Source organism: Aspergillus udagawae (genome assembly GCF_001078395.1).
Source record: "Aspergillus udagawae IFM 46973 DNA, scaffold_4, whole genome shotgun sequence".
Classification (NCBI taxonomy): domain Eukaryota; kingdom Fungi; phylum Ascomycota; class Eurotiomycetes; order Eurotiales; family Aspergillaceae; genus Aspergillus; species Aspergillus udagawae.
This window is the reverse complement of record NW_025091267.1, coordinates 568,915-596,163: the sequence shown is the minus strand read 5'-3', so window position 1 is coordinate 596,163 and position 27,249 is coordinate 568,915. Positions and strand designations below refer to the sequence as shown.

The 27,249-nt window shown below is 49.8% G+C and overlaps 11 protein-coding genes across 11 annotated transcripts; 8 read left to right on the top strand and 3 right to left on the bottom strand.

Annotated features, from left to right (window-relative positions):
- Positions 1-5,195: 5,195 nt before the first annotated feature.
- On the bottom strand, positions 5,196-7,658 carry Aud_005580 (Zn(II)2Cys6 transcription factor; the record flags this gene model as incomplete). The annotated part of the gene is made up of 1 exon (XM_043290508.1): positions 5,196-7,658. One exon carries the CDS (start codon positions 7,656-7,658, stop codon positions 5,196-5,198), a length of 2,463 nt encoding a protein of 820 aa, XP_043146443.1.
- Positions 7,659-10,502: 2,844 nt separating this feature from the next.
- Aud_005579 (uncharacterized protein) lies at positions 10,503-10,805 on the top strand (the record flags this gene model as incomplete). Its single annotated transcript, XM_043290507.1, has 1 exon — positions 10,503-10,805. One exon carries the CDS (start codon positions 10,503-10,505, stop codon positions 10,803-10,805), a length of 303 nt encoding a protein of 100 aa, XP_043146442.1.
- A 463-nt stretch (positions 10,806-11,268) lies between these two features.
- Aud_005578 (uncharacterized protein) lies at positions 11,269-11,787 on the top strand (the record flags this gene model as incomplete). Its single annotated transcript, XM_043290506.1, has 1 exon — positions 11,269-11,787. One exon carries the CDS (start codon positions 11,269-11,271, stop codon positions 11,785-11,787), a length of 519 nt encoding a protein of 172 aa, XP_043146441.1.
- Positions 11,788-12,515: 728 nt separating this feature from the next.
- Positions 12,516-12,859, top strand: Aud_005577 (uncharacterized protein; the record flags this gene model as incomplete). The annotated part of the gene is made up of 2 exons (XM_043290505.1): positions 12,516-12,738; positions 12,801-12,859. 2 exons carry the CDS (start codon positions 12,516-12,518, stop codon positions 12,857-12,859), a joined length of 282 nt encoding a protein of 93 aa, XP_043146440.1.
- Positions 12,860-14,270: 1,411 nt separating this feature from the next.
- Positions 14,271-15,749, top strand: Aud_005576 (alpha-mannosyltransferase; the record flags this gene model as incomplete). The annotated part of the gene is made up of 1 exon (XM_043290504.1): positions 14,271-15,749. The coding sequence occupies one exon, from the start codon at positions 14,271-14,273 to the stop codon at positions 15,747-15,749; it is 1,479 nt and encodes a 492-aa protein (XP_043146439.1).
- A 415-nt stretch (positions 15,750-16,164) lies between these two features.
- Positions 16,165-16,673, bottom strand: Aud_005575 (uncharacterized protein; the record flags this gene model as incomplete). Its single annotated transcript, XM_043290503.1, has 3 exons — positions 16,165-16,266; positions 16,320-16,429; positions 16,499-16,673. 3 exons carry the CDS (start codon positions 16,671-16,673, stop codon positions 16,165-16,167), a joined length of 387 nt encoding a protein of 128 aa, XP_043146438.1.
- A 640-nt stretch (positions 16,674-17,313) lies between these two features.
- Positions 17,314-18,027, top strand: Aud_005574 (uncharacterized protein; the record flags this gene model as incomplete). The annotated part of the gene is made up of 1 exon (XM_043290502.1): positions 17,314-18,027. One exon carries the CDS (start codon positions 17,314-17,316, stop codon positions 18,025-18,027), a length of 714 nt encoding a protein of 237 aa, XP_043146437.1.
- A 431-nt stretch (positions 18,028-18,458) lies between these two features.
- Aud_005573 (protein-transporting protein BCP1) lies at positions 18,459-19,445 on the top strand (the record flags this gene model as incomplete). The annotated part of the gene is made up of 3 exons (XM_043290501.1): positions 18,459-18,542; positions 18,602-18,838; positions 18,891-19,445. The coding sequence occupies 3 exons, from the start codon at positions 18,459-18,461 to the stop codon at positions 19,443-19,445; spliced, it is 876 nt and encodes a 291-aa protein (XP_043146436.1).
- Positions 19,446-19,629: 184 nt separating this feature from the next.
- Aud_005572 (chorismate mutase ARO7) lies at positions 19,630-20,623 on the bottom strand (the record flags this gene model as incomplete). The annotated part of the gene is made up of 3 exons (XM_043290500.1): positions 19,630-19,707; positions 19,763-20,414; positions 20,553-20,623. 3 exons carry the CDS (start codon positions 20,621-20,623, stop codon positions 19,630-19,632), a joined length of 801 nt encoding a protein of 266 aa, XP_043146435.1.
- Positions 20,624-21,380: 757 nt separating this feature from the next.
- On the top strand, positions 21,381-23,625 carry mdv1 (WD repeat-containing protein; the record flags this gene model as incomplete). Its single annotated transcript, XM_043290499.1, has 5 exons — positions 21,381-21,464; positions 21,576-22,176; positions 22,230-22,433; positions 22,486-23,297; positions 23,350-23,625. 5 exons carry the CDS (start codon positions 21,381-21,383, stop codon positions 23,623-23,625), a joined length of 1,977 nt encoding a protein of 658 aa, XP_043146434.1.
- Positions 23,626-25,005: 1,380 nt separating this feature from the next.
- Positions 25,006-27,198, top strand: Aud_005570 (uncharacterized protein; the record flags this gene model as incomplete). Its single annotated transcript, XM_043290498.1, has 1 exon — positions 25,006-27,198. The coding sequence occupies one exon, from the start codon at positions 25,006-25,008 to the stop codon at positions 27,196-27,198; it is 2,193 nt and encodes a 730-aa protein (XP_043146433.1).
- Positions 27,199-27,249: the final 51 nt, after the last annotated feature.

Here is a 27,249-nt window from a genome sequence, read left to right as displayed (position 1 = left end):
ATATTTTACGATTGGGCGCGAGGCGAGAAATGAAGATCAGAATTCCTGACTGGATCAACTTGACATTTTTGGGCCCAACCACAGTGGCTGAGGGAAAGGGGCGGGCGTCTATTCTATGAATATCGACAAGCTGTGGGCTTTTGATGCTTTTATATCATCATATGCCTAGGATTTGGTAGAATTATACGCAGGGTCAGCTACGTAATGACTTCTTCCAGAGTATCTATATGGTTCGCCATTAAGTCCCATCGAGTCATCCTCTAGAACCACATCATGCCCTTTCGTAGGCTGCGTTCGAGTCATCTTGACTCCTGATATTGTTGGGCACCGTATATCGTATTAATATTCTGGAGGCCTCAGAATGTCACTCCTCCTTTAGCCAGGGAGGACAGGATTCGGCATGAATTTAGGCCTCCAACCAACTGGTCTATATGAATGTTCCACCATCGCAGCGTTGTAAGACTCATTCTGACTCATCTACTTGTTAGTTCCTCTTCGGTGGTTCATATGATACCTATATCAACGGCATCTTCATGTGCTTCTTCCGCTATCTACCACTGGAGCCTGAAGACACAACCTATATGAGTCAATCCTACCATTGCCACTGTGGCTCAGCTGAATATGATCACCGTGCCATTGGAGAGAGCTGAATGCTTGAATCGTTAAATCTACCTATAGAAACACTCGGTAAGATGGTGGCCATAGGGCTTGCATCCAGCGCCTCGAGTGTCTGCAACATGCAACATACTATGCTCAGCCTTGGGTCGGATGATAGGAATGGTAATCATCCTCGTACAACGAGACAAATCAAATATAATATAGGATTTAACTACTTGTCCAATGTCAATATAAGGTACTGGAACATGATGCTTTGTCCCATGGATGTGCTACGGGTCACTCCCGAGAGCCTTCCATGGTTCACACTTCAGTATCTCTAGCAGACTGTCTTAGTTGATAGATTAAATTTTTGCTCTCAAGTGGAGCCATATGGCATTTTATTCCTGATTACTGAGACAGTCTTTGTAGCTTGTACAAAGTACGAAAACTTATTGGGCAACAGGCTGAGGCAGCAGGTGGTCGATGGGCTTTACCGCTGCGACCAGCTGGGCAGCAACCCGGCAACGGAAATGGGCAGACCGCAACTTGGTTAGTATCTGGTAGATCAAAACGAACAGCAAGAAGAAAAAAAAAAAAACTTTAAAAAAAAAAAATTTGACTCAAATCGTAGATAAAAAAAATCTATCCGGATCTAGGGCTACTGGGTAGATATAGGTAGATAGTACAGCACATGTGAGTCGTCCGCACTCAAAAACATACAATATTGCACCTGAAAATGTTGCACTGGCGCTACACAGACACACAGCTGATTTTAATCTGCCTTGCGACCAACTTACTCCGTATTCGACAATAAGAATTGAAAGTCTTCTAGAAAATTTCCCAATCCTCAGATTGACTGTCTTGAGATATGTATGAAAGAAGAAAAGAAATCAATAGGGCCACTATTGATATCGACAATTCCCGCGCACCAATAGGAAACATCTGTCTACCATCCTTCGACTCTGTAATCACCTGCGACTTGAGATAACCCCAGAACCAAAATTGATCCAGACCGGGCCGAGACCCCTGAAGCCCAGGCAGACGATTTCTCTCCAATCTCTGTCTGATGGCTTTAAGGACAGGCTTTTTAACGTCGTACAGGGCGTCAAGTTTCCTTGTGCTAGAAGATGAGTCCAAATTTGCGCTGCTGATCAATTCTATCGGTTGAAGTAATAGCATACTCTCAGAGTAACCAATTCATAAGCATTCAATGCAGCGAGTCAGACCGAGACCCGCTAAGACCTTGTAGCGTCGGCGCCAACGGCTCAAGTGCAGATGGATGTCATCGTTGGAAGGAACTTGACTAGTACGTACTACGAAGTATGGAGGAGACTCCACTACCTTAGCTCCGTCCGGGATCCCACAGGTCCCAGTTATCCAGTCTAGTCTACGGAGTACAGAACCAGAGACTCCATCTCGGAATTTATCTGTGGGTGATAACAAGAGGACTTACAAGTACCACGCATTAGCTTCTTTCCGATAGAGATGCAGGACAGTCTTCCTGTCTAGGTAGGTAGTCAGCGACCGACTTTGAACCACAGAAATTTCAGAGTCGGTCTTCTGTAGGAAAAACAATACTTTGCGAGTCTCCTACCAGTCAGACAGACAGACAGAATTTTCACTATCCCTTGCTTGTTACAGGGTTAAACGACCAGAGACATTAATATAACTACGCTGTTCCTTTGCTCGATAGTACTCCGTATTATGATTTGGAATCCTGGCTCTGGACAATAATGTGTGGTTGTATAGCCTATATCTACTCCTCTTATGCACACGGCCCAGGTCCTGGTCATAATTACACGGGGCTTGGTAATCCATGTATAGAAAGTACCAGGCTGTACCAGCTTGTACGGTGTTGTTCTATACTGCACAGTTCTTTACGACGGCAGTCCTGCATACGCAATCACATTTTTCAGCAATCCAAGGTCTGATGGACAGTTTAGTCCCTGGTTTTGTTTTGTTTTGTTTCCAGTAAGTAAGATAGCTGTATAGATTTGGAATTCTTCGTGTAAGCATTTGGTGCTCTTGTTTGAAACAGAGCGCGTCGGAATGGGAATGAGCTTCCAGGTATTCTAGAATGGGAGTGCGCGTTGGTGTATCTAAGGCTGCAGTGTTGCCCTTGCCCTATGCCCTAGGCATTATACTAAGGATGTGAGATCATTCTCGTAAGTGGAAAGCATTGACCTTTGATTCCTAGCTCAGAATGAATATGGATACTGGATAAGTCTTTTGTGGCGCGATACTTAAGAAAAAATTATTGATGCAAGTGACTCACTTCAAGTACAACTGGACAAAAGTGTAGATTTCTACCCAGAGGTATCTGAAGATGGATACATCCCTATTAGTAAAGCAAGGCCAGTAATCAATATGGAGAATGACGAAATGTGAATATCACAAAGCATTCATGGTCATTGCCATGAGCTCAATGCATCCACATTGAAATTGTCAGTGTATGAAGAATTTGATGATGTCACGAAAGGTAGAGAAGTCTGAGTAACTTGTTACTTCTGGGTAAGTATGTCAGAACAACTCCATGACCTCAATTCCAGCTTTAAGACACGGATATTGAAGAGCAGGCTTCCGTGATATGGGATTCCTTCATTACTCAGGTAAGTGAGTCGTAAGGCAACCAAAGACAAGAGAGGACTTTCCTTCAATCTGCCCTGTAAGAATCGGATGAGGCAAAAACAATGCCGTGCATTACCCAGATGACTTCTGCTTGCTCAGTGCCTGGGCTGAAGTGACACACATCGGTTGAAATCAACGACCTGTGTCATGCCATGCTCACCAGACTCCATGCTAAGCATCATATTTGGCATGTACTCGGCCTCGAAGCCCGTACTCTTTCGCGCAATGAGACCCCTTGCATGCACTGTGATCTGCCGCACGAGACAAAGCCACAGCGGGTACTCGCCAAAGGAGAATCATCAAGGCGGTCGATCAACTGTTTTGCGGCTGCGTAGGGCACCGCGATGTCTTCGATAGTATGCTCCTTCATGAGCCTTCTGCTTGAGAGGCTGAAGAGCAACGTAGTTGCTGACATGCATATTGAACCCAGGATCAGTCGGATGCGTAAATGGCTGCATCCGAACTGCCGCAGTAGCGGCACGACTTTGATCGTCCACGCGCAGATGACACACTTGACTTTGCTGAACATATCCCGTTAATGAATTGAGAGGCAGCGTCAGGAGTAAGCCCCTCTTATGCATGCGATCTCATTTATACCTTCGAAAAAGGAAATATAGGTCAGTTGAATGAGGACTCGGCCGTCAACCCGAGGAGACTCATACCTCTATGCATCGATTGTCTTTCCGAGACGCAGCAAATAGACAGGAGTACTGCCTCTCAGTAATTGCTGGTGGCGGCTGTTCATTCGGCAGGTGAGCCGTTTCATTTGAGCAGAACTTCTCGAAAGCCCACCTGGAGTGTTTTTTTAGATCTTCCAGACATGATTGTTGATGCTGATGGAATGCATTCTATTCCTCGCAATGAGTTCCCAGATGAATGACAAGAGGGTCCAGATAGAACGGACAAGAGCTCAGAAAAAAAAAAGCCTTGCGGACGACTAGCAAATGCATGTATCTACATAGACCTGGGATCAAATCCCTCTGACAGATGCGGTATCTCGAGCCTGTCATCTCCTTGCACTCGAACACATCAGTCACTATTCTTGAGCGCCCACTGCGGTCTCAACGATCTACCAAGCCTTTACGGCAATTGACCATGCCGTGGGTGGATGGCAATAATCTGCATGTCAGGTATACCTGTTCTGGTTGGAATGACATTATTTACGCCTGCATCTGTGTGTGGCGTCTAGGGAACCGGGTACTTGCATATCGGATTCCGAAAATTAGAAGAGAAAACCTATCGGAAAACAAACAGTATGTATCTTTAACTCTGCCTGACATCAAGGTCCCTAAGAGTCCTGGTATTTCCACGACCCTGTTCTTATCAGTCCTCTGTTCTAGAATGTATATATAAACAGGAAAGCACTTCGCGAACAGACCGGGACCATACTGTACGAACTAACTTAGTCTAAAAGACATTGGAGGCTGTCACAGCGAATAGGATCCCACCCTAATCTGCATTTGCATGATTTTCGCAACAAGAACGAAAACGACCCCTCATGGTCCTGACAATGGACCAATACCTTCGAGTACCGGCAAGATGTAGAACCAGAGTGTCATGTACGCTGCACGGTCTTGACAGTTTGCTGGGCTGCGTGTCTAGTGCAGGAGTAAGGCATCAAGTGTGGAGGTCAAGTGTTAGCACCCCGCAAATAAGCGGGTGACACGCTGGCGTAGCAATCTGTCAGGCTTGAGATGCGTCAGGCATGTTGGCCAACTACCTAATATAGTTAGTTGACTTGATGATTCTCGAAGGTTGTTAACAGTTGATGGTCGGTCAAGTAATTTGTAATTGGTTATGGAATATCATTATGGGAAGAAAATGTGCCCTCGTAGTATGTACATGAAATTATCAGAGAAGTATGTTCATAAACATTGCATAGATAGCTTCTGTCGTGTCCGTGGTCGTCAAAAGCGCATAGATCATTGACTGGGGTATATACAACGTGGTGTGTAAGCTGGGTGATTCGGTCAAACTACCAGATACTCTCCCTCTGCTCGTTTAGCTTGCATCAGCTCATGCCAGCGGAAGCCCTGTATACGCGGACTGGATGTTGCCGGGTATACAGAGCCCCCTCCCGCAAAGAAAGCACTGCCCATTACCGCAGATGGCGCCATCTCGAAAGGGTAAAGCGCTGTGGTGTCCCATTGCACAGACGCTGTTTCGGTATCGCACACGTCCTGCGCCCAGATCTTCTCCAGCAACTCAAGACACGTTAGATTGTTGAAGAAACCAGAGTCTTGAGAGATATCTCTGCAGCGCTGTCGAACTGTGTCTCGGTGGCTCTGGAGTACGCACTCCGATCCGGTGATGAAGAGCGGCCATAGCAGGTACACATCCGACTTGACCAGTGAGATATGGTGCATCGCACGGTGCACTAGGTGTTGAATACGAGGATGACTCGAAGGAAGGTCTGGGTAGGCGAGTCGTTCGCTGTAGAGTATTGCCGAATGGCGAAAGGATTCCGAAATGTGGAATACGTCATCCATGTTCTGAGGCGCGACAGCATATTGCGTAGATGGGGAGGATGGTGGAGAGATGTAGGCTTGAGCGGAAGGAGGAGTTGAGATGTGGTCCGAACCACGCGGTAATGAGGACTCCCATCGCGAGGCCGGAAGTCGCCAGGCTTCTAGTTGCTGCCGGAGTGCGAACCACTCGGCCCAGAATGCTGGCGACAAAGATCGGCTGCTTCGCTCAACCGACTGTGATTGTATTGGTATGGTAAAGCTGAAGGAGGCGTTCATTCCCGGAATACCGGTGGCCATCGATGCGTCGAAGAGTAGCGATGGTGGCAGAGATGTCGTGGGAACAAACACTTCAGGAAGAGCAGGCGTGCTGACCTCTTGCTTCTGGCTCAGGAGATTCAGGCGGCCGAGTTGTGCAATATACTTGAATAAGCTGGCATCACAGCCAGTCAGATTCTCAAGGCCCCATTCGCTGTCGGAGACTGCAGCGATATCCAGACATGTGCCGCGCAGCTGTATCTCGCGATCGTTGGTCGTGGCAGCCATCGTGTCGTACCAGGTAAATACGCGGATGAACCACTTCAACTCATCGGAAAGGACCGGCGAACGGCGCATTCGGAGGGCCAGAAGCTTGGTCACACCAGCGAGTTGCGTTTTGAACTGCGCCACACCAGTATCGCAGGCGTGAAAGAGACATAGGATGAACAAGGTTGCCAGAACAGAATCGGACATCCTTCGATGGGGATCGGCGAGCTCCATATTCAATGCTTTCACCGCTAAACCTCGATGGTATTGCTCCTCGCGGGCGAATCCTTCAGCCTTTAAAGTATCCTGAAAATCTTGGCAGGTTCCATCGGTCAGTGCTCGATGTGCCAAGGATGACATGCGTGAAGGGAGCGTCCTGTCTGTCGGCATAGATTTTCTCTCTCGTCGTTGCCGCAGATTGCTAGTGGCCAGTGTTGCGATGGCCTCCTGCAGGGGCTCGCTGTCCTGGGCTAGACGCAGAATATGAGTGCGGAACGGATTCGTTGGGCTATCGAAAGCTACAATGACCGGCGCAATGACTTCCGCATAGTAGCTTATCAAGTATCTCAGACGGGGTGTGCGGCCAACCGATCGTGCAAGAAGCATTTGAGAAAATGAAGGGGAATAGAGTGCAATCCGGCGAGGATCGCCTGAGGGACCTGAATCCGTTGAACTTTTGCCAGCTCCTTCAGTGTCTTCAGGTTGTGAAGCAGTACAAGCTGGTAGCACCTGCCATTGTTCGAACGTAGAAGTGGTTGACGTTGGCCAGCTTTCTGTCCAAGCATTGGTTTGAAAGTTAGAGTGATGATTCGCCACTTGGACTGTCTGCATATATTGTAACGAAGAGTTCGTCGGGATCGACTGTATCAGCGACTCTGTATAAGGAGATCTAGAGTCAACAACCGACGGATTTCCAAACGAGAAATCAGCCGCTGGAGTAGGCCAGGCTTGCGGGTCCGCGCCCGTTCGCATCCAACTTGCAGTCTCATTGGTGTCCGGACTCGGCGATCCCTGCGATTGAAGTGTGGCTCTTTCTACATTGTCGGATGCAGTAGACGGTGATGCATCAGAGGCAAAGGTATATGTAGTTGGCGATGTGACCGGCTGTCCCGACGGATTCTCCTCGCCTCCGGAACGACGACGACTATCTCCAGTCGCAGCTGGTTGCGCTCCAGTGATTGGGAGAGACAGTCCTCGAAATTTGCCTCTACTGGCAACACCCACACCCCAGGTTAACGTCGTCTTGTATCCCGCACAATCCCGTCCACGGTTCAAACACTGCGAACAATATGGCCGTCGTCGGTCACAGACAGAACCCTCCCTGGCACATGTGAAGCAGTCATCCGCTGCACCACTCACAACGGTCCTCTTTCGTCGTTTCCTGGGAGCAGCAGCGGAGGGCGACTCGGATTTGCGAATCGGGGGTTGACAGGCCGGCTCCATGCCCGCGATCCCAAACTCGGTGTTGGGAACCGTTGCCGCCGTGCGGAAGCAAGGGGGTTGATCGTCAAGGAATCAGCAGGTTGGACCCGGAATGCGGGGGTCCATTGATAGTTTATCGGGCTGTCGGTAACCAGTAGATGAACGATCGGCACAGCAGGATTCGGACGTGTTTCGCTGTGCTTGTTGATGTGAGAGGAATCGGACGGGCGAGAAAATGAGGTGAGGAAATACAAGGGGAGAGAAAACTCAAGCCGCGTCAAGGAGAAAAAAGATGATGATAGAGTTGAAGTCTAAATCTATCCGGTCTTAGACCGCTCATTCTGCTCGGACGAGAAATCGCCCCAGTCACAGAGTCGCGGAGGACGAGAGATGGGCTTAATTAAACTGAGGAGATTAAACAAGGCTGACGAAGGAGGATGGAAGGCCTGAGGCTTGATAAGCAATCCGTCTCCAAGACTCCAACTTTCCCCACGGCGGCTTCATCCGCCCTTCTGCGGCCAATGGTCTGCATCAAGAGTGTGGTGTGGCCACACTGTAACGATCTGGTGATAATATCATCTTGTGAGCATCTCAGAGCTACAGCAAGCAAAAGTATTTATCCAATTGAAACCAAAGACATGCATAATTGGACCCTGAAGAACAACATCTTTTCGAGGTACTTCGATCACTACGGAGTACTAAGCCATGGCCGCTCCTTTCCCTACTGCCTCCTCACTAAGGCACTAGTGCAGATTGGTTGGTTTACCCAGCACAGTCTGATCCGCTCCATGATGATCCAGGCCTGAATGATCCATGCGGCGGCAAATGCTGTCCATCAATAATAATGCCGAAATACCCCATGGCGGACATTTAGCGTTGGTAAGGCCACACTTATGGAGTACAGGTGAGCATAATAAGAGTATGCTGTTCAGAGAGCAAAATGACATGGATATACCTTTCCTTTTTTTGGATAGGAGCAAGAGAACCATCCCAGATGGGCTATGACCACACCCTTTTTCTACTCGTGTCGGGGCTACACACTACAATCAGCGACTGGCTGTGAGGTTATTATGTATTAATTTTGGTAAGTAGTTAAATCTAATGGTCCAACAGGTGTGTAAAGTAGTCAAAGTTTATTGTAACATGTATCTATCTTCCAGTCTATTCAATTCTAGCTTGTATTTAGTATTTAGTATTCGCCTAGAGTGCCATATTAGGCTGTGGTGAATGAGTGTCTTAAGACAGTAATGGAGAGAATCAGTAGCATATAAGGTCATAGGATGCCAGAATTTTGTATAGCAGACTCAAAGGCTTAGAATAGGTACTGTCTAAGGGAAAGATTATGCATTGTTGTAGAGAAAATAAGGAACATTCTAATATAGCATTTATCTCATAGGGACCAGCAGGGGAATATGTAGTATGCCCTTTGTCTCACTAGCATTTGTCCTCATATATTCACTACACCGATTTAGAGTGAATGTCCTAGCAGTTTCAAAGAGTCTGCTTAGATATTGAATACTCTTAACCTAAATGAAAGGTATTTCCTCCTATTTGCCTGCTTTAATCAAGTATAAATATCACCGCTCCCCCCTGCTCGCCACTCTTCTTCTTCTCACTATCTTCAGAGAAGCTTCTTACCCTGATGTCTCTATTCTCCCACAAGCACAGTGCACAGTTCAGATGCTGGGTTTCAAGTCACCTTGTCCCAATTGGGCATATCATGTCTTTCCCGGCCACGGCGCTCCCTGGCTCAGCGGTCATTTCTCTACTTGTGGATGTGGTTAATCTTGCACCAGATTACCAGATGGGAGAAACCGGTTCAGGGCTCAGTCTTCATCAATTGGGTGGTTGACTGTCAGCGTCGGGGATGACAGTAGAGCATTTCCTTCTAGCAAGAGCTCTGTGGAAATTCTACGACGCCAACTGGCTCAAATATGGAAAGGAAATAGGTGATGGTCCTGTGAAGCTCGTCAGGGCGCAAAGTCAAAGAAAGGTAGATCTCCGACGTCAATAGTAAAAGACCCATCAGCGGACGAACTATCGGCTCTGAGATACAATATCAATACATCTCACTAAAAAACGTAGCGAGGAGAGATTTTGAACGCATCGAGACAAACCGCCAGGAACTAGGAAGTGTCATCCGCCTGACGTATTTCCCTGATACTCTAACCCTGATCATTAAAGTCACGTCTCGTGAGCACGAAATTGCTCACACAAACATCGGACTACTTATTCACCGCGAAGTCGTTTACATGAATATCCCGCTCGCCGAGTTCATGGATCTAGGGTCCACGAAGTACACCGGACCTACCAATTCAAGCAAGGAATGCGATTCGTCGTGGACGAATTCTGTTCTCAGACCCAGAGGGTGGCCATACTTGGTCATAGAAGCTGGCTAATCCGAGTCAATGCTCAGATTGCAAGCAGACGCAGCCTCCCTATCAATGATGATGATTCTGTGCATGCTTATGCTTTGCATAGCTTGGCAGGCGGACAAGCAAACCATGAACATGGCTCTTGTGAATTTCCTCGACATGCTCATCCAAGAGACCTTTGGCACCTAGCTTGCGGCGCCACATGTTAGGGGAAGCGGCTATGTCCATCAAGGCCCAGCTTCTTATGCTCGATCGCGCAAGATATTGCTACAGCGGACCCTAATGAATGCTATGGCCTGCTGCAACTGTCTCTCGACTTCCAAGTACTTCGCGAGATTGAGTCAGCTGCGAAATAGGCCGCGTGAGCCCTTCCTTGTGGTCCCAAACACCATGACTCTGCTGCACGTTCCGTTTCGGACTCTATTGCAGGAATCAGCCAGTCAAGAGCTCTTATATCAACCAAGGTTCCCTACAAGGATGCAATTGCTGAATGGCGGTCGTTATTATACTGGCAAAGTGTGCTCCACACACTTCCAGTGCCCCGGTCTCTCAATACCGTCATGGCATTCCAGCAGATTTTCACTATCTTGAACGCGATACTGTGCAGCCCACAAGTGGGCTGGCTGGAATGTCCCACACACCGGACATCGAGTGGGAGGGTCTCCCCTTCAGTTTCCTTGATGAGTCTCTTCTGGCAGACATTGATGCCTGTCTCACCATCCGCAACCAATTGGATCTGGCTGCAGCACACAATTCTTCCGAAGATGACTCGGACGACATCTCGGCCTACTAATGTGGATGATGATGGAAATTCATTGCAGAATGTCAAGGCACTACGACCTCCGCCCTGCGTAGCAGATATCGACGAATCTCGAGCGTCTTACACAGGCTACGAAGAGACTCCGACTCAGGCGTCGACTTATTGTCTTCTGGTGTACAGAATCCAACCGCCGGCAGAGATAGGGCCTTGGTCAGCCGTCCTGGCAGGCTTTATTCACTAATAAGATCATAGGTACAGTCTGTGAACAAATACAGACGTCTTCTCATGGGCGGTTGGTTGAACAGGTTAACCCCCATAAATACTCCCAACTTTTCTCGCTCGACACGCGAGATGTTTGTAAACAACCTCGATGATTGATCCCCTGGCCCAACATTTGTTCGTTCAAATTGATGGACTATTGCAGTCCCTTTCATTCCCAAATCGTATTCGTCTTTTGCAGCTTCTCGGTTACTACACTCCCGTTCCTGATTCGATCATGCATATCCCCGATCGTCGCAGCGCTGTTGAAGAAGCTTCGTCGAAATGGCAATTCACTCTTACTAGACAGGAGAAGTCTTGTGTCGCTCTTCTTGATGTCGAACGAGAGTTGGAGTGGTCCTTCGGCCGCGACGGCAAGCCCATGACCAAGTCTGTTCTTTCTTCGGTTCAGCAGACAGCCGTTATTTTGTATCAGCGTGGCATCGAAGTTACCACCCCCTGCAAGCAGGACAACAGCTCTCGCTGGACCCTGTCCGCATTCCCAACAACACACTCGTCTCCGAGCCCACAACAGACATCGTATCCGACCCCCTGGCCAAGCGCTGGACCTGCCCATCGACCTGCTCAACCAACATCTGCTGCGACAATGGGCTGTGCGTCTGGTCCCTCAGCGACGTCTGCTGCGGAAGCTACTTCTGCAACTCTGGCGAGCACTGCTGCGGAACGGGGTGCATGCCTCACGGTGCGGAGTGCTGCGGCGTACAGGGGTACTGTCCATTGGGCGAGCGATGCATGACCGTCAACGGGAGACTGGGCTGCTGTCCCAACGGGAATTGCGCGCAGGCGAACGCGGTGAATCATTACACGCAGACGGAGAATCACTACACCACGGCCTATCACACGACGACCTATACCGGGGTGGAGTGGACTTGGTATTCGTGGACAGTGACATGGTATGACCTTTTTGTGGATTTCAAATCTTTCACACTGATGCAGGCACAATCCATGCCATCCTGACTGCCATGTCGGGGCAAGTTCGGACTGGGGTAAATACATATTAAGCCACGGCAACGGGGGATAATGCTCTGAACACTAGCAAGACTAAGAGATGGCTTGTTTTGAACCAGATCTAGGGGCTTGTGCAGCAAGACTAAGGGACGGTTTTCTAAACTCAACCTAGGGGCTTATTATATTTTTATATGATGTTGTCGCGTCCAATTCATCATCCTCCCCCTTCGGGGCATCCTATCTTTGGTTGTTTACCCGAAGGCAGGGAGCCTTAAAGAGCCTTTGGGCCTCAAAGACGACTGGGAAGTGGCCTCCATACGGTGGCCAGTGAGAGTAGTTCAGTATCGGAAACCAACACGGAGAGTCAGCCGCTGGAAGCGATGCCACTCAACGTGGCTGATCGCTCAGGAGCAGTCCGAGCCGCTGAACAAGAGGTGAAGTCCAAGCTTACTCGAACGCAACGAAGCTGTGCTGTACTTCTTGATCCAGTTTGTACAGTTGACTGGACTACCAAGAATGGTAAGGAGGTCTCAGGGAGTGATCCGAGCGAGTGCTGCGGGAGCGGTTGAGGTCTCTCGAGAAAGCTCTCTGCTTAGCTCTGCACCACCCAGGGCGCCACAGTCTCCAAAATCCAATAGCCCACGTGGATCACCCCCTGACCCCCAGTCACCCTTCCTCCCGCCTCAGGCGCCCCCCGAGCAGCCTACGACCCAGAAACGCAAACAGCGGCAGCCAGCAGGTAAGTCTTTTCCCTTACTCCCCCAGCGCTGCTATTCCTTACCAGGGCTAACAATGCTTCAGAGAACACCGCACTAAGGCGTTCTACACGCCCACGGAAGAATGTCCAGTACAAGGTGTGATCAGTGTCGGGGGGTTTTGGCCAGGGCTGAAAGGGCTACAATCACTTGTTCCTCGTATCTGGCAGCCTTATCACTGCTGGTCTGGTCTCTGTGGACTATGCGCGGCCTTTGCACAGGTTTTCTTGCCCCGTTTTATCATTCTTGACTACCATGGAAGCATGCGCGGCCTTTGCATAGCTTTTTTTTTTTTTTTTTGCCATGCTTCATCTTCATCGACTAATACCATGGAACGACTTGAAAACCCAATGCCACCGGGATGCCCTGCTTCTCCAAACTCGAGGAGAGATAGCTGTTGAACTATGCAATCAATATGCTAAAAATGGTGGTGTTTTCCAATCCTGCGTCTCTGCTTTGAGATGTCTGGCGATAATGGCAAGCGATGTGTGCTGTTCACTGGTGCCTGTGCGAACTGTATTTGGCACTCCAAGGGTGCGCAGTGTGAATTCTATGCAGGCAAATCAGCCCATTGGGACAGTGAGGCAGACATGTGAGTACATCCTTCGGCCCCTTCTGCCTTCTTTTGTTCTTCTTTCGTTTTGTACTAATTCCTGTAGGACCATACTGTAGCAAGGTGGCCTTCGGGCCCTTGATGATGGTGACCATCTTAGGGACTGGCCCGTTGACGACTCCGAAATCTGACTGCTCCTTTGATTGTTCTTTCGTCTCCTATTGTAACTGATGTCGCTTTGTCTGCACCGACCACTGATATAAAACGGATTTGAGAAGGATGGCATTATCTCGTTTATACATATCCACAATCAAGAAGAAGTGATATACTGCTGCTTTCAAGAAGTTACATGATGATGCAACGATTCAATACCGTTTCTAAAAAAGAGGATGCCGAAAACCTTTCAGTTTGGCATGGATCAAATCTGTACTGCAACGGAGACGACACTTTTATCAAGAGCTCTCTGAACAATAATCGACAGCATGGTTCCAAGTCTGTGTTTTACAGAATAATTCCAGCAAAATCATCAGATCTGAATATTAGAAGAGGAGATCCTTTGTTCTCGGCACAGGTATTTAATTGTTATGTGCATAAAATAAACAAGTGATCTTCAGTTGACTAAAATCTTGGCTGCTTCTCTTAGATCGGCACTAACCTAAAAAAGGGGGCAGCTACGGGGGACAAGGGACCATATCATTTAATTGCAGAAAGTCCTCGGCTTGAGGTTTTTCATCCTGTTTTTTCATCCTTGAACACCCCGGATACTGGCTGGAATCCTCCATTGACCATATAAAATGCTCGTGTCACTCTAATATGGTCAGTAGTTGCCATCGGTGTTGTCAGTTTGTCCCCCACAACCTAGACTCAAACCTCAACGACTCTATGTCCGCAACGCTTCTCGAAAACGTTTGCTTACGTTCGTCAAAACTTCTTTTCAAAACAGCTGACTGACGAACCGCAACCATGGCAACATTCCGGTTCGGCCGATTGAGGTCACTCCTCCTTGCCACGGGCGCTATTTTTCTCATATCGACCTTTTATCTGTACTGGACCCCGGCACCAGCATCCGTGGTCCCCAGCACCGCATTTGAAGTCCCGCTCACCGAACGTCAGATCGCGTTTTGGAAAGCCCTCAAGCCCATCCTAGAAAAGAATGCGCCAAACTGTCCATCACCCGTTGCGCGAGCCGATGTTCACGCGATTCATTTCAATGCCACCTCAACCGATGCGCGACCAGATTTAACCCTCCTGAAAGAAGACGATCGAAAGGCGATGGAAGAAGCGCATGCGAATTATGTTCGCGATATCCGAATATCGAAAAAGTTGCGCTCACCCCACACTGCTGGAACGCGCGGCTTGGTTTCGACTGCTGGGAATACATACCTTCCGGTGTTTCTGTCGTCGTTACGGATGCTGCGCCGTACAGGCTCTACCTTACCGGTAGAATTGTACATGAAGGATGCAACCGAATATGAGAAGAAGATCTGTGATAGCGTGCTTCCCAATCTAGGGGCAAAGTGCGTGGTCCTTTCGGAAATCGTAGGGAAGAACCCTATCGCGCATTACCAACTCAAGGTCTTTGCAGTTCTCTTTTCGTCGTTCGAGGAGATCATCTGGATGGATGCGGACTGCTTCCCGTTGCACAAACCTGAAGAGCTGCTTGACTCGGAACCCTTCAAGACCAACGGCTTGGTCACTTGGCCCGACTTCTGGGCGTCGACTGCATCTCCGGCGTACTTTGAACTCTCTCGGCAACCAATCCCACCGATGTCTGCTCGACAATCATCTGAGACGGGTGTTTTTCTGGTGTCTAAAGAGGCTCATTTGACAACGCTCTTATTGGCCGCCTACTACAATTATTACGGGCCATCGCATTACTTCCGGCTGCTGTCGCAAGGAGCTCCAGGGGAAGGGGACAAGGAGACATTTCTGCAGGCGGCAACAGCACTGGGGGAGCCATTCTATGCTGTTAGCGAGAGAGTGCAGGCCCTCGGTCATTGGAAGCCGGACGGCCAAGGACTCTCTGGCTCGGCCATGGCGCAGGCTGACCCGGTGGAAGACTATGCCTTGACCAGTCAGGACAAACGGCGGATCATAGATCCCTCCGTGGCGAAAGCCCCGCGCGTGTTCTTCATACATGCGCATTATCCCAAGTTCAACCCGGCAGAGAACCTCTTCGGGGCGAAGTGGGAGACGGGCCCGACGCTGAAAGCCGATGGCTCTGACGGACGCGCCTGGACCGCACCGGAAGATGTCGTTAGTCGTTTCGGCTACGACGTCGAGAGGAATTACTGGGAGGAGATTAAATGGGTCAGTTGTGATCCCAAGACTGAGTTCCGGACGTGGGAAAACAAGGCGGAGGTTTGCCAGAAGGTCGAGAGCTACTGGCAGAACGTGTTCGCTGAACCACATGAGGACGATCCAAAGTTTACCGATGATTGAACAATCCCAATTAATCTGGAAGGAATTCTCAAGAAATTCCACGGCCAGTGCTCGCCATTTGCTTTAAACATACTAGGCTTATTGCCCACCTGCATCCTACGGAGTCATTTGACGGGCTTCACCACTGGACATTTTGAGCATAGCATGCTTCTCATGAGTCGATGATCATTTATACTGCCACGTGTATTGTATATATCCCTTCTAATCTTGCATGTACGTTATTTGTGATCACACTTTTCATCTAGCATGTACACAGATTGCACAGATCACGGCCTATGAACAGTCGATTTAATTCGTCTCTGAGATAAAAGCTAACATTACACTTGCTCCTTGTGAAGAAAAATATTCATAGTTCTAGTGAGAGGGATATATCCAGATATCCCTTGCTTTATGGCCAAACAAAATGATCCTTTATTTATTTCTTGATTCCCTTCTCCCTCAACCGCTGCTCATCGTCCTCCTGCAGCTCCTTGTCGATCTTGGCTCCCTTCGAGGGCTCAAAGCCGTGCAGAGTCGCCTACACTTATCAGCATCCAGACACTACTGTCGCCGACAGAGAAATGAACATACCGGAGCAGTGGGATCCTTCTTGCTCAACTCTGCCTCAGGATCGTACGGCTTGTTACGGTTGGGGTGCTGTTCCGCCGAAGCGAGCTTATTGGCAATCGAGCGTTCATCCTCTACTCTCATTAGCTATGTTGATCCCAGCCAAGCTGGCTGTCTGACCGGGTTTTGGGAAAGACACATACTCGAATCCAAGTTTCTGTGGCTTCCCTTCTGGCCCTCATGGTACCGTTCCCGCTGGTTAATGGCAGACTGGGGCTCGTTGCGCTGGTCGCCAGCCTCGTACACGGAGGGCTGGCCGACGCTTGACTGGCCACCGCCGGAGTATGAGCTACCGGATTTTTGGGTTCCTGTGGGCATTTTGGCGATAGTTTTTTAGAGTTGAAGAAAGGGTAAGAGGTCACGTGAGATCAATTAGAGTATTGTAATTGAGCTGAATGAAGGTATGTGTGTTGGTCGTGGTGAGAGATTCATTGATCTTTATACCAGATGTTGGACGTTGTGATGTCATATGGTCGAGTCGCTGAGATCATATTTTGTGGGGCTGGCTGGTGATGTATCCTGGAATAGGCGCATTTGGCTGGATTGATTTGATCATAGCTCTCCACTGTGATGAAGAGGGAAATTCAATTCGATTTGAAACAATGTCCTAGGGATCCTGGTTGGTGATGTTGATCGATGGTGTCATGGTGTAATCTACAGCTCCGTCCGGACTGCCCGTTCCTGGCTACCATGCGAGCAGTCTGTAAGCTTACAGCACAAGGATATTCTATTTCAGTCTTTTCAGACATACATGATTTCTGGACTGCAATTGAGTCAAAGACTCCATCATAAATTGGAGCGCATTTGGATGCATCATCATAAGAGTTGAACTCGAGATGCGGGGTTGGAGATGCATGTCAGCGATGCATAATCACCACAGCCCCCTCAGAGACATAATCATCCTTTTCTCTGCTTGCCTCAATTATCGATCCACTAACGTTGACTCCTCGTCATCACAATGACATCTGTCGACCCTCGCTACGAACAACTCTTCCTAGAAATAGAATCCCTATTCAGATCCACTAAGCTCCCCGCAGACAAATGGTACATCCTCGCAATCGCAACCATCGTCGCCAGCTCCGACCCGGAGCGTGCAGACCAGCTCTACCTCCATCTCATCAATCAGCCAGGCCATGAGTCCCCCAGCGCCCGGCAAGCCCTCGTCAAGCGTCTGCGAGAAGCCCTCTTCAAATCCGTCATCATCGTCGGCGTATGCAAACCCATGGAAGCCATCCTAGCCATCAGCAAGGCCGAGCGCAACGAAGACAAAGAGTACACCTGCACGCGGGAGAACTGGCAATGCGACGCGGCCAACCACGAGCGCGGGATGGACTGGTTCGGCAAGCTGTACGCGCGCAACGCTTCCGACACGCTGGACCTGTTCAATGCGCACAAAGACTTCGCCTGGTTATCGAGGGAGATCACCTACGGGTTGTTTCTGTCTGATCGGCAGGTGCTGGATGATGTGGATACGCAGATGGTTGTGCTACCGGCGATCATGAGCCAGAATCTCAAGACCGAGACGCATTGGCATATTCGGGGTACGAGGCGGCTGGGGCTCTCCAGGGAGGAGGTGCAGGTTGTCTGGGATTGTGTACAGCTGGTGGCGCGTTTCCATGGCGTAACTTTGGACAAGGTTCCTACTGTCGAGGAAGTGGAAGCTGACGTATGAGTCTGTTTACTTTCATGGTAGACAGTTCCAAAAGACGTGCATTTTTCATCAGAGTAGTGGATAGTGCAAAGAAAGCTCGCCTTGCCCTCCAATCGTGACGAGCCACAATGTGAGCTCCAGTATTGAATCTTGGATTTGGCAAGAAAATATTATGCGCAGCCTCCAGCAGGGCATGATTAATCTTAAACAGCTCACCGAACTCGTTTTCTGTATGCTTGTGTCGCCATGAAAATGAGAGTCCTACAGTAGATAAAGCCGTGTCACGTGTTTGCGATAAGCTGCTGATAAAGCCAAGGTCCGAAAAAAATTAGCGAGGGGCCGTATCGGAGCATCTTTTATTGACCGCCGACGAAGAAAGTCTGGAGAACTTCGACTGCCAAGACAGACGCGTCTCGATCCCACAGATCAACTGGCATCAGGAGACATTTACAATGGGGAAGCGGAAAGAGCTCAGAGATAATGATGTCGAGATGGGCGGTACCGGGCGCCCAGTGGAGGACGACGAGTCGGACGAGGTATGGACGCCATCCTGCTCCTATCGCATTTTCATGCTAACGACATTTATCTTGACTAGGAAATGGATATGGTGAATGTGGATTTCGAATGGTTCGATCCTCAGCCCACGGTGGATTTCCACGGACTCAAGAATCTCCTCCGACAACTATTCGATGCCGATTCTCAGATCTTCGACCTGTCCGCATTGACGGATCTGATACTAGCACAGCCCTTGCTCGGATCGACAGTGAAGGTGGACGGCAATGAATCCGATCCATATGCATTCTTGACCGTATTGAACTTGCAAGAGCACAAGGTACTTCCACTTGTTCTGTGAGGAATGAGAGGAGCTAGGCTTACCTGTTCAGGATAAACCCGTGATCAAGGATTTGACCTCTTACCTGCAACGCAAAGCCTCGTCCAATCCTTCCCTCGCACCCCTGTCGGAGCTCCTCTCCCAATCACCTATCCCTCCAGTTGGTTTGATTCTCACCGAGCGCTTGATCAACATGCCCGCCGAAGTTGTTCCTCCAATGTATAGCATGCTTCTGGAGGAGATCGCGTGGGCCATTGAAGACAAGGAGCCCTACAATTTCTCCCACTATCTGATTGTGTCCAAGACGTACGAGGAGGTTGAATCCAAGCTGGACATGGAAGAGTCGCGGCCGCAGAAGAAGAAGAAGAAGTCTGGCAGCAATGTCGAGCGATTCTTCTTTCACCCCGAGGATGAGGTGATTGAGCGGCACGCGATCTGCTCTGGCTCGATAGAGTATACACACAAGCACGACGAAGGCCTTTCAGACTCAAAACGGGCATTCCAGGATCTCGGCATCAAGACATCGGGGAGTCTGATATTGATCGACGGCCCGAAACTGGAAGCTGCGGTCAAAGAGGTGACGGATTATTTAAAACCTCCTGTATAGGCATACCAGAGCTACTGCCAATGATTTCATGACGAAAGACCAAAAGTATGAGTATTAGCCGACGCATGCATGTCTATATCCATTATTCAACCCAGAGATTACAGCTTCTTTTCTTTTCGTGAGGGCATAAGATACATTACTCCCATCAGAACATCATATATACTGGCGAGGTCGCTTAAATCGTTCACTCCCATTGAGTGCCTTTCAGCCGTTGCATGAGGTACTCGACTTCCACCACCTTGGTCAGAGGAATGACATATTCCTGTTTCCACAATCAGCAATGTCCGCTTTCCAATACAGTCAACCCTCTCACTTACCTTGTACATGGCAACCACAGCGTCCACATTGATCTTCGGCCCTGTCTCCGACGGAAACGCAGGGTCGGTCCCGTAGGTCTTGGCCTTAAGGCCCAATCTCTCCAGCACCTTCTGTTCTACCTTCGCATCGGTAATGGCCGCATCGATTCCGGCCCGATCATTGGCCTTGATCAGCTTGACAAACAACTCCGGGTCCTTCTGGAATTTGGCCTCCGCGACAAATTTGCCAAAGTGGATGCGACGCGAGAGCGCCTGCAGCACACTGACGTCGCACGTCGCCGCAGACCCATAGTTCTCTTTTGCTTCTCCTCGATCCTCGCGTCCGAATTGGGCGCACACCGCGGGAAGGATATTCTCAACATATCGCTTCTTGATGATCTCGTTGACGTTGACATCGTTGTCGTGGAGGATCTTGGGATACTCGAGGGGTTGCAGGATGGGCTGTTCGAGCGCTTCAGGAAAGAAAGGGTATTCGTCGGGGGACTCGTAGCGACGAACGCGGGACTGTAGGCGCTCCTGCTCTCGGAGCAGGTAGTCCATTAAACTGATCTCATCGCCTGGAATCCTGACCCCGCCGGGGATGTAGATGGTCTTGTTGAGGGGGAATTGAACGCGCTCGATCAGGTGGAAGGTGATTGTATCCTCTAGACGACTGCAGATAGAAGAGAAGTTACAGGTCCCTAATCAGCGGACTGATTTCCTCGAACGAACAGCGAACTTGAAGAAATACCTCCGATCGGAGATGGTTGAAGTATGTGCGGGGCAGAAGCAAAGAAAGATTCGGACTTACATCAACTGGAATCTGATGTTGGCCAGATCCAAGGCCTTGGAGGCGTCTGAAAGATCAATTGCAGCGTCCATGCTTCTGTTGAGCTCAAGTTGTCGAGAATTACCTAAGCTCCTCCAGCTTCGAGGATATTTGGTTATTCTGAGCTAAGAGGGGAAGAAATTGGGGCCGATGGTCGGGCAGATTCATCCAGTTATGTAGGACTACCTCAGCGCCGAACTAGGAAAGCACAGCGCCGGTGACCGTGGAGCTCATGTTCGCTCCGGATTGTGTAAACCATGAGTAGCCAAGGGGTTGACCGACCCCATTCTTCTTGTTACTTCTCCCTTTCAGCTGATAGCAGAAGTCTGAGAAGTCTGCCAGCTACCTGGATGCCTAAGGTAGGTATCATGGTCTCCGTAATTCACTGCGGTCATGTGGTATTTTTGGAACATTAAGCCTCCTCCGTCACAGCTTAAGAGCTGGGAAACATCCTTTCTTCTACCTTCAGAGACTAGAATTTCGATGATCGGCTCTAGCATTGCGGTCTAGGCCGTCATAAAGACCCTATCCCAGAATATATTATTGATCATCCCTTCGATCATCGACATAGGTAAGGGACTCGCAGAGTATCGGCAGCTGTCCCTCGCTAGCTGGCGGTAACAATAATACGGCAGCTCGGAGACACGGTAATTCATCGCGTGCAACTCCAGACCAACTCTTGATCTTCCCCAGTAAGCCGACCGAGTGCCGAGAAGTCGCCCTTGAAGCGATTCGACTCTTCTATTTTGTCCGGATAAGCCTTATGGGTTTTTGAGTCTTTCAGTCTCAAAAGACCCTCCGGTTAGCCTCATGGCGACACAGCGCCGCGATGAGTCGCCTTCTGGTTTATCAGATATTGTCGAGCCGGATGGTCTTTTAGGGATCGGCTTAACGGTGCGATTCTTTTCTTTTTCCTTGCTCCCTTCCGGTGTCTGCGTTTGTCTGTGACTTTCGTGGATCGGGCGTGGTCAATAGTGTATGCTGATATTGCATCAATATGTACAGACCCGGCATATCGAAGCCTTCGGGAGAAAAGTCACATCGACTGCAGGGCATTTGATGGGACCGATCACCGAATCAAGCAATGGCGGGCATTACCACACTGCCATGGCCGACATACATCGCGAATTACGGCGGCCAACGACACAGCGCAAAGTTTTCTCCCTGACACAGACCACCCCGACCGACCTCGTTCGCTCCAAGCTCTCTACAGCTGAAATTCAATCGCGCGCCGTCTCTTCTCTTCCCGACGAGCTCCTCGCAAACATTCCCGAAGACTCTAGCTCATACTCTCTGTTCGAGGGGTTCAAGGCCACCCAAGACGACCATGAATACAGAAAAGCCCACCGACGGCGCAGCTCCAAAGGGAAGAAGCTGCTGAAGGATGGCGAGGCGACTGCGGCTCTTCCGTCCGCGCCGACGGACTTGAAGAAGGAACGGGACCTGTTGAGCCGTCGGCTGGACCTTATGGGCGTGCGCAAGAATATGTGTAGCTCGGAAATTCATGAGATTGACAACAAGATCGCTAACCTGCACATTATGAGGAAAATCGTGCTGGACCGGTTGGCGGGATTGGAGATGGAAGAGGCGGAGCTTGAACATGAATGTGGGTTATGGCGAATTTGACGGCTGCATGGAACTCCTTCTGACACCGGACAGTGACCGAACTCGACAACAAGCTTGAGGATATCCAAGAGGAAGCACCGAAGACTCCTGTGTCAGCGGCAACCCCGAAGTCCTCGGCAGTGAATGATGACTCGGTCATTTCGGAAGACGCGGCTATGGATGCGTCTTTCATGTCAGAATCGATTTATCAGAAATTGCCTTCGCATTCGCCGAGGAGTCTGAAACAGCGCTCTATAAGTACTGTTTACCGATGCTCGTTACTATACCATCCGTCACTAACAGCGGTTAGGGAAACGATCGATGCCTATCCTACACGAACATTTCGCGCCCGGTTCACAGATCAAGGAAATGCAAGCCCATACTGACATGGTGACAGCTATTGACTTCGATTACCCGTTTGGTACGATGGTGAGCGCCGCGCTGGATGACACTGTCAGAGTCTGGGACCTTAATGTTGGCCGCTGTACGGGGTTCCTCGAGGGCCATAATGCCTCCGTTCGCTGTTTGCAGGTCGAAGACAACATTGTTGCCACAGGATCGATGGACGCTTCGGTCAAACTCTGGGACTTGAGTCGTGCTCGGACTGTGACCCGTGACAACCGTCTCAACAAACACGAGGAGGGTGAAGGGGAGGACGATAATGCGTCTGATGCTTTCTCAGTGTTTTCTGCAACAACCCTGGAGGACTGCTATGTATTTTCGCTCGACGCCCACGTTGATGAAGTGACAGCGCTCCATTTCCGAGGGAACACGCTGATTTCCGGCTCTGCGGATAAGACTTTACGGCAGTGGGATCTTGTCAAAGGACGTTGCGTTCAGACTTTAGATGTCTTATGGGCCGCAGCTCAGGCGTCAACCCTCGGGGCTGACACACAATGGCGCCCTTCGGGACGCCTCCCGGATGCATCTGCGGATTTCGTCGGCGCACTCCAGTGTTTTGATGCTGCGCTCGCTTGCGGTACTGCCGACGGTATGGTCCGCCTATGGGATCTTCGCAGCGGTCAGGTTCATCGTAGCCTCGTGGGCCATACTGGGCCCATCACCTGCTTGCAATTTGACGAAGTGCACTTGGTGACGGGAAGTCAGGACCGCAGCATCAGAGTAAGTCTCCTTCGGAATACATCTCTTCTCCCGAATTCTGACACGATTGCAGATATGGGATCTACGCATGGGCTCCATCTTCGATGCGTACGCCTATGACAAACCAATCACCAGCATGATGTTCGACACGAAGCGCATAGTCGCTGCGGCTGGAGAGAACGTTGTTAAAGTATATGATAAAGCCGATGGACATCACTGGGACTGTGGAGCCGGAGTTGGTGCAGATGAGACCGGCCCGGGGCCTGCGACAGTCGAGCGAGTGCGGCTTAAGGACGGATACCTGCTCGAAGGCCGCAAGGACGGTACCGTGGCGGCCTGGACTTGTTGAACAATTCTACCGGCTACGTCTCAAATCTACATGATTGTTAACGGCTTGCACTGTCATCCTATATTCTACGCTGCTTTGTCATGTTGACCCGTCGCACATCATGATTTGCACCTTATCCTATAACACCATTCTTCACACTTGTATACTAGCATGTATCTTGGAACCAATATAAAGGCGAAATGGCAACTGTATGATAGGGCAAGGGTGTGCCAATCTGGACAGGAGGCAACCCAGCGGGCTTCGTCAACATAGAACAAAGAAGGAATATTTTAAGCTGAAGCGTTCAAGTCAAATGAGACATGTTCGAGGAATCGAACAAGAGTGATACGTGAGACTAGGGACCTTGAATGCCAGTCAAATGCCTGCTGAATGGCCCATGGTCGAAGAAATAAAAATATTCAGACAATTTCAAGCTTCTCCGTGTCTTCTAGTACGCATAAATTGGCCATCGAGTCCACTCAATATTTCCATGATGGTTTTCTTTCAACTCTATAATCGTCAATTTTCTTTGTGCTCTTGTTTAACTTCGCTCTGTTGCTTTTGTTGCCAAGCCTTTCCCGATTTGGCTCCATGATGGAACGGGTACTTGACCAAATACCTCATCTCCCTTTCCACACTACGAACAGCCATCGAGGGAGTAATATAACCTTTAACGCGCGATATTGAAAGATCTATCAGCAAAGCTATCGATAAAATCCTTCATTCTCCGTCCTGAGGATTCAAGCTTTGTGGGTCTCCATTCCAGCCATCGCGAAAAACACCCGCGCTTCGACAGCTTCGGCGCGCCGAACTCCTTCATTTACGCGGAGGTCTATTCTTGCCTACGCCGAACGTCATTCGCAGGGCTCAACTGAGTCACTTTATGCTCCGGGGCGCTTTGTCTTGATGTACTCTTTGTCTTTTTCTCCCCAAAGATAAAAGCCAAACGTATCCCGTGTTGAATGCGGCGATATCATTGTTGTGCCTGTCTTTTAGTCCGCCATCTTGGCCTCACTTGGGTCTCACCAACACTTTACCACTGCAACAATTGATTCTATGGTATGTGAATGCTGTTATTACAGCTTTATATTTCATCATCGATTCTTGTTGGTTTTTGCGCCTTTGGTTGAAGCGCCTTGGACAACACAAGAACCATCTCTGCCTAAGGTCGCCGCTTGAGAAGTGTCGGCTTCGACTCATGCAGACCAGCTCCAGATAGCGAGCGCTGTTTACGGAAACTGTAAGTCTTGCAACTAAGCTTTCGGCGGACCGCAGTTTACTGCGTCTACTGTGTTGGTATCTTGCCTCTGCCTACCTTTGATGGGTCCTCTCTGATACATCGTTGTCCGCTGTTCCAACTGACCTCGCATAGACACGGTTGTATAAAGCCACCTGCAACACATGCCGCCTAAGCGCGCGGGCACCCGGCGAGCCGGAGCTACTGCTCGCTCCGAGGCCTCGATCATTTTTGGCCACTCGAGTCCAAGCGTCAGTAACCAGCCGCTGCCAGATGTGCCTACTCAGCCAAGCTGGGCCTATGGTTCTCCGGCAGCGCCTGTCCTTCCTCGTCGACTAGTCGCGAAGAAGATGGATTTGGCCGAAGTGGCCGAATCAATTGATCAGACCATCAGAGACGCTCAGAAGCGACATCGACAGAATGACCCAGGTGAATCCAATGATGCAGATGGTCGACCTCATATGAACACCCGCTCACGGAGACGGTCGACAGCTGCTAATGCATCGCCCGTTCGCCGGCGAACCAAGCGAGAACCGACTCCAGATCAGGTCCAATTGCTTGATGCGCTACGCGACGCGACTGTCTCCCCGAATCAGCGCAACGGTGACAATGAAGCGCAAGCAGAGAGATCTACTGCAACCCCAACTCCTCCTATCCCACACACACTTTCCACCATGTCCAGTCCGGCCTCTCAAATTCTCACGGATCCCAAATATCCCTCTCTGCCAATAGAACAGCTGTACCCTTCCCCACTGCAGCGCATTGGCTCCCCCACTCGCAACGACGTGTCTCTAGAAATGTCGCAAAATGCTGGTATCGACGACAATGAATCTGTCATTTCGTGGATGGTAGAACGCGATATCCATGACGATGACCTGCAACGGACACGTTCCACTCGCTATCGCAATGAACCAGTCGGGAAGAATATTACTGCGCCTCCCCGTCGCTTTTCTGGGCTTGCTTTCGCAAATGAGACAATTGTAGAGGAAGACGAACCTGATTCGCGTCTTTCTGTTTCGAAAACACCTCGAGAACCGACAGTGGAGTCTGAGACACAATCGGACCATCAAACCGAGCAGGATCAGCCTCTGGAGCCTCAAAAGGAGCCTGTGCCACAAGTGGAAGTGTCTTCGGCACCTGTGCGGACTATCATTCCAAATTTTTTTACGAAAGAACAGTCATTCAACAACTCTACCGTGCTGTCGTCAGACCAATCCTTCACAGACCACGCTCGATCAACACCTGCCACGTCTTTCATCCCTAGAGTATCAGTTTCTCTTCCCTGGAGACAAATTCTTCAATTAGCTGGTGCTATACTTCTGACCGCCTTATCTCTTCTCACCATTTACTCGTTCAGCGATAGACTTGCCAGCATACCACACGATATCGCCTTGCACTTTCCCTTTCGCAATCCAGCGCCCTCAATTCCCTTGAACACTTCTGACTTGAAGGCTCTGAATAGTCTCAATAACCAAGTGATCAAATTAGGAGCGCAAGTTTCTTCTATCTCCAAGGAATTGAGAGTCGTCAAGTCTGAAGTCAAAAACGTCGCTAGCCCAACCGCTATCATCGAGCCGGTCAAAGTGCCTAAGAAGCCCAATTTTCTCAGTATAGGCACGGGCGTATTGGTAGATCCGCGCATGACAAGTCCAACCTATGGAGAGAAGAGATCCAGGCTGCCTAAGTGGCTGCAGGACCAGGTATCTGACTTGGGTACAGATGCGCGTCCAAAGCCGAACCCGCCTCTTACGGCCTTGGTGCCCTGGGACAGTGTGGGAGATTGCTGGTGTAGCGCTCCACGAGATGGTGTGTCGCAGCTAGGTCTTCACTTGAGCCGGCCCATTGTACCGGAGGAGGTGGTTGTCGAGCATATTCCAAAACATGCTACCCTTAACCCAGGAGCTGCACCGAAGGAGATGGAGCTCTGGGCTCGATACACGATCAACAAGAGTACGTCTAGTGATCTTCCGACGGAAGCAGGATCTGCTGGTTGGTATAAATCCTACCTAAACTGGCTCCTCTCTTTTGAGTCTAAGGTACTCGAGACGGAGTACCAGTCTCCGATGCTATCAGAGCGCTTCTCACTGCACGACTATATAATGGGCTATCTTCGTCCCGCCTACCACAATGAACCGGAAAGTGCTTACTGGAACGCTACGACTTTGGGACCGACGTTTTACCGTGTAGGGAAGTGGAAGTATGATCTCCACGGGCAACACCACATCCAGGAGTTCAGTTTGGATGCGATCATCGACCAGCCCGACATCCGTGTAGACCGAATCGCTTTTCGCGTCAATTCAAATTGGGGGGCAAACTTTACCTGCTTCTATCGGTTGAAGTTATACGGTCACCTCTGACTTCCCGTGGGGCTGCTGCATATTACGGAGCTCGGGACTACTGCTACTGGG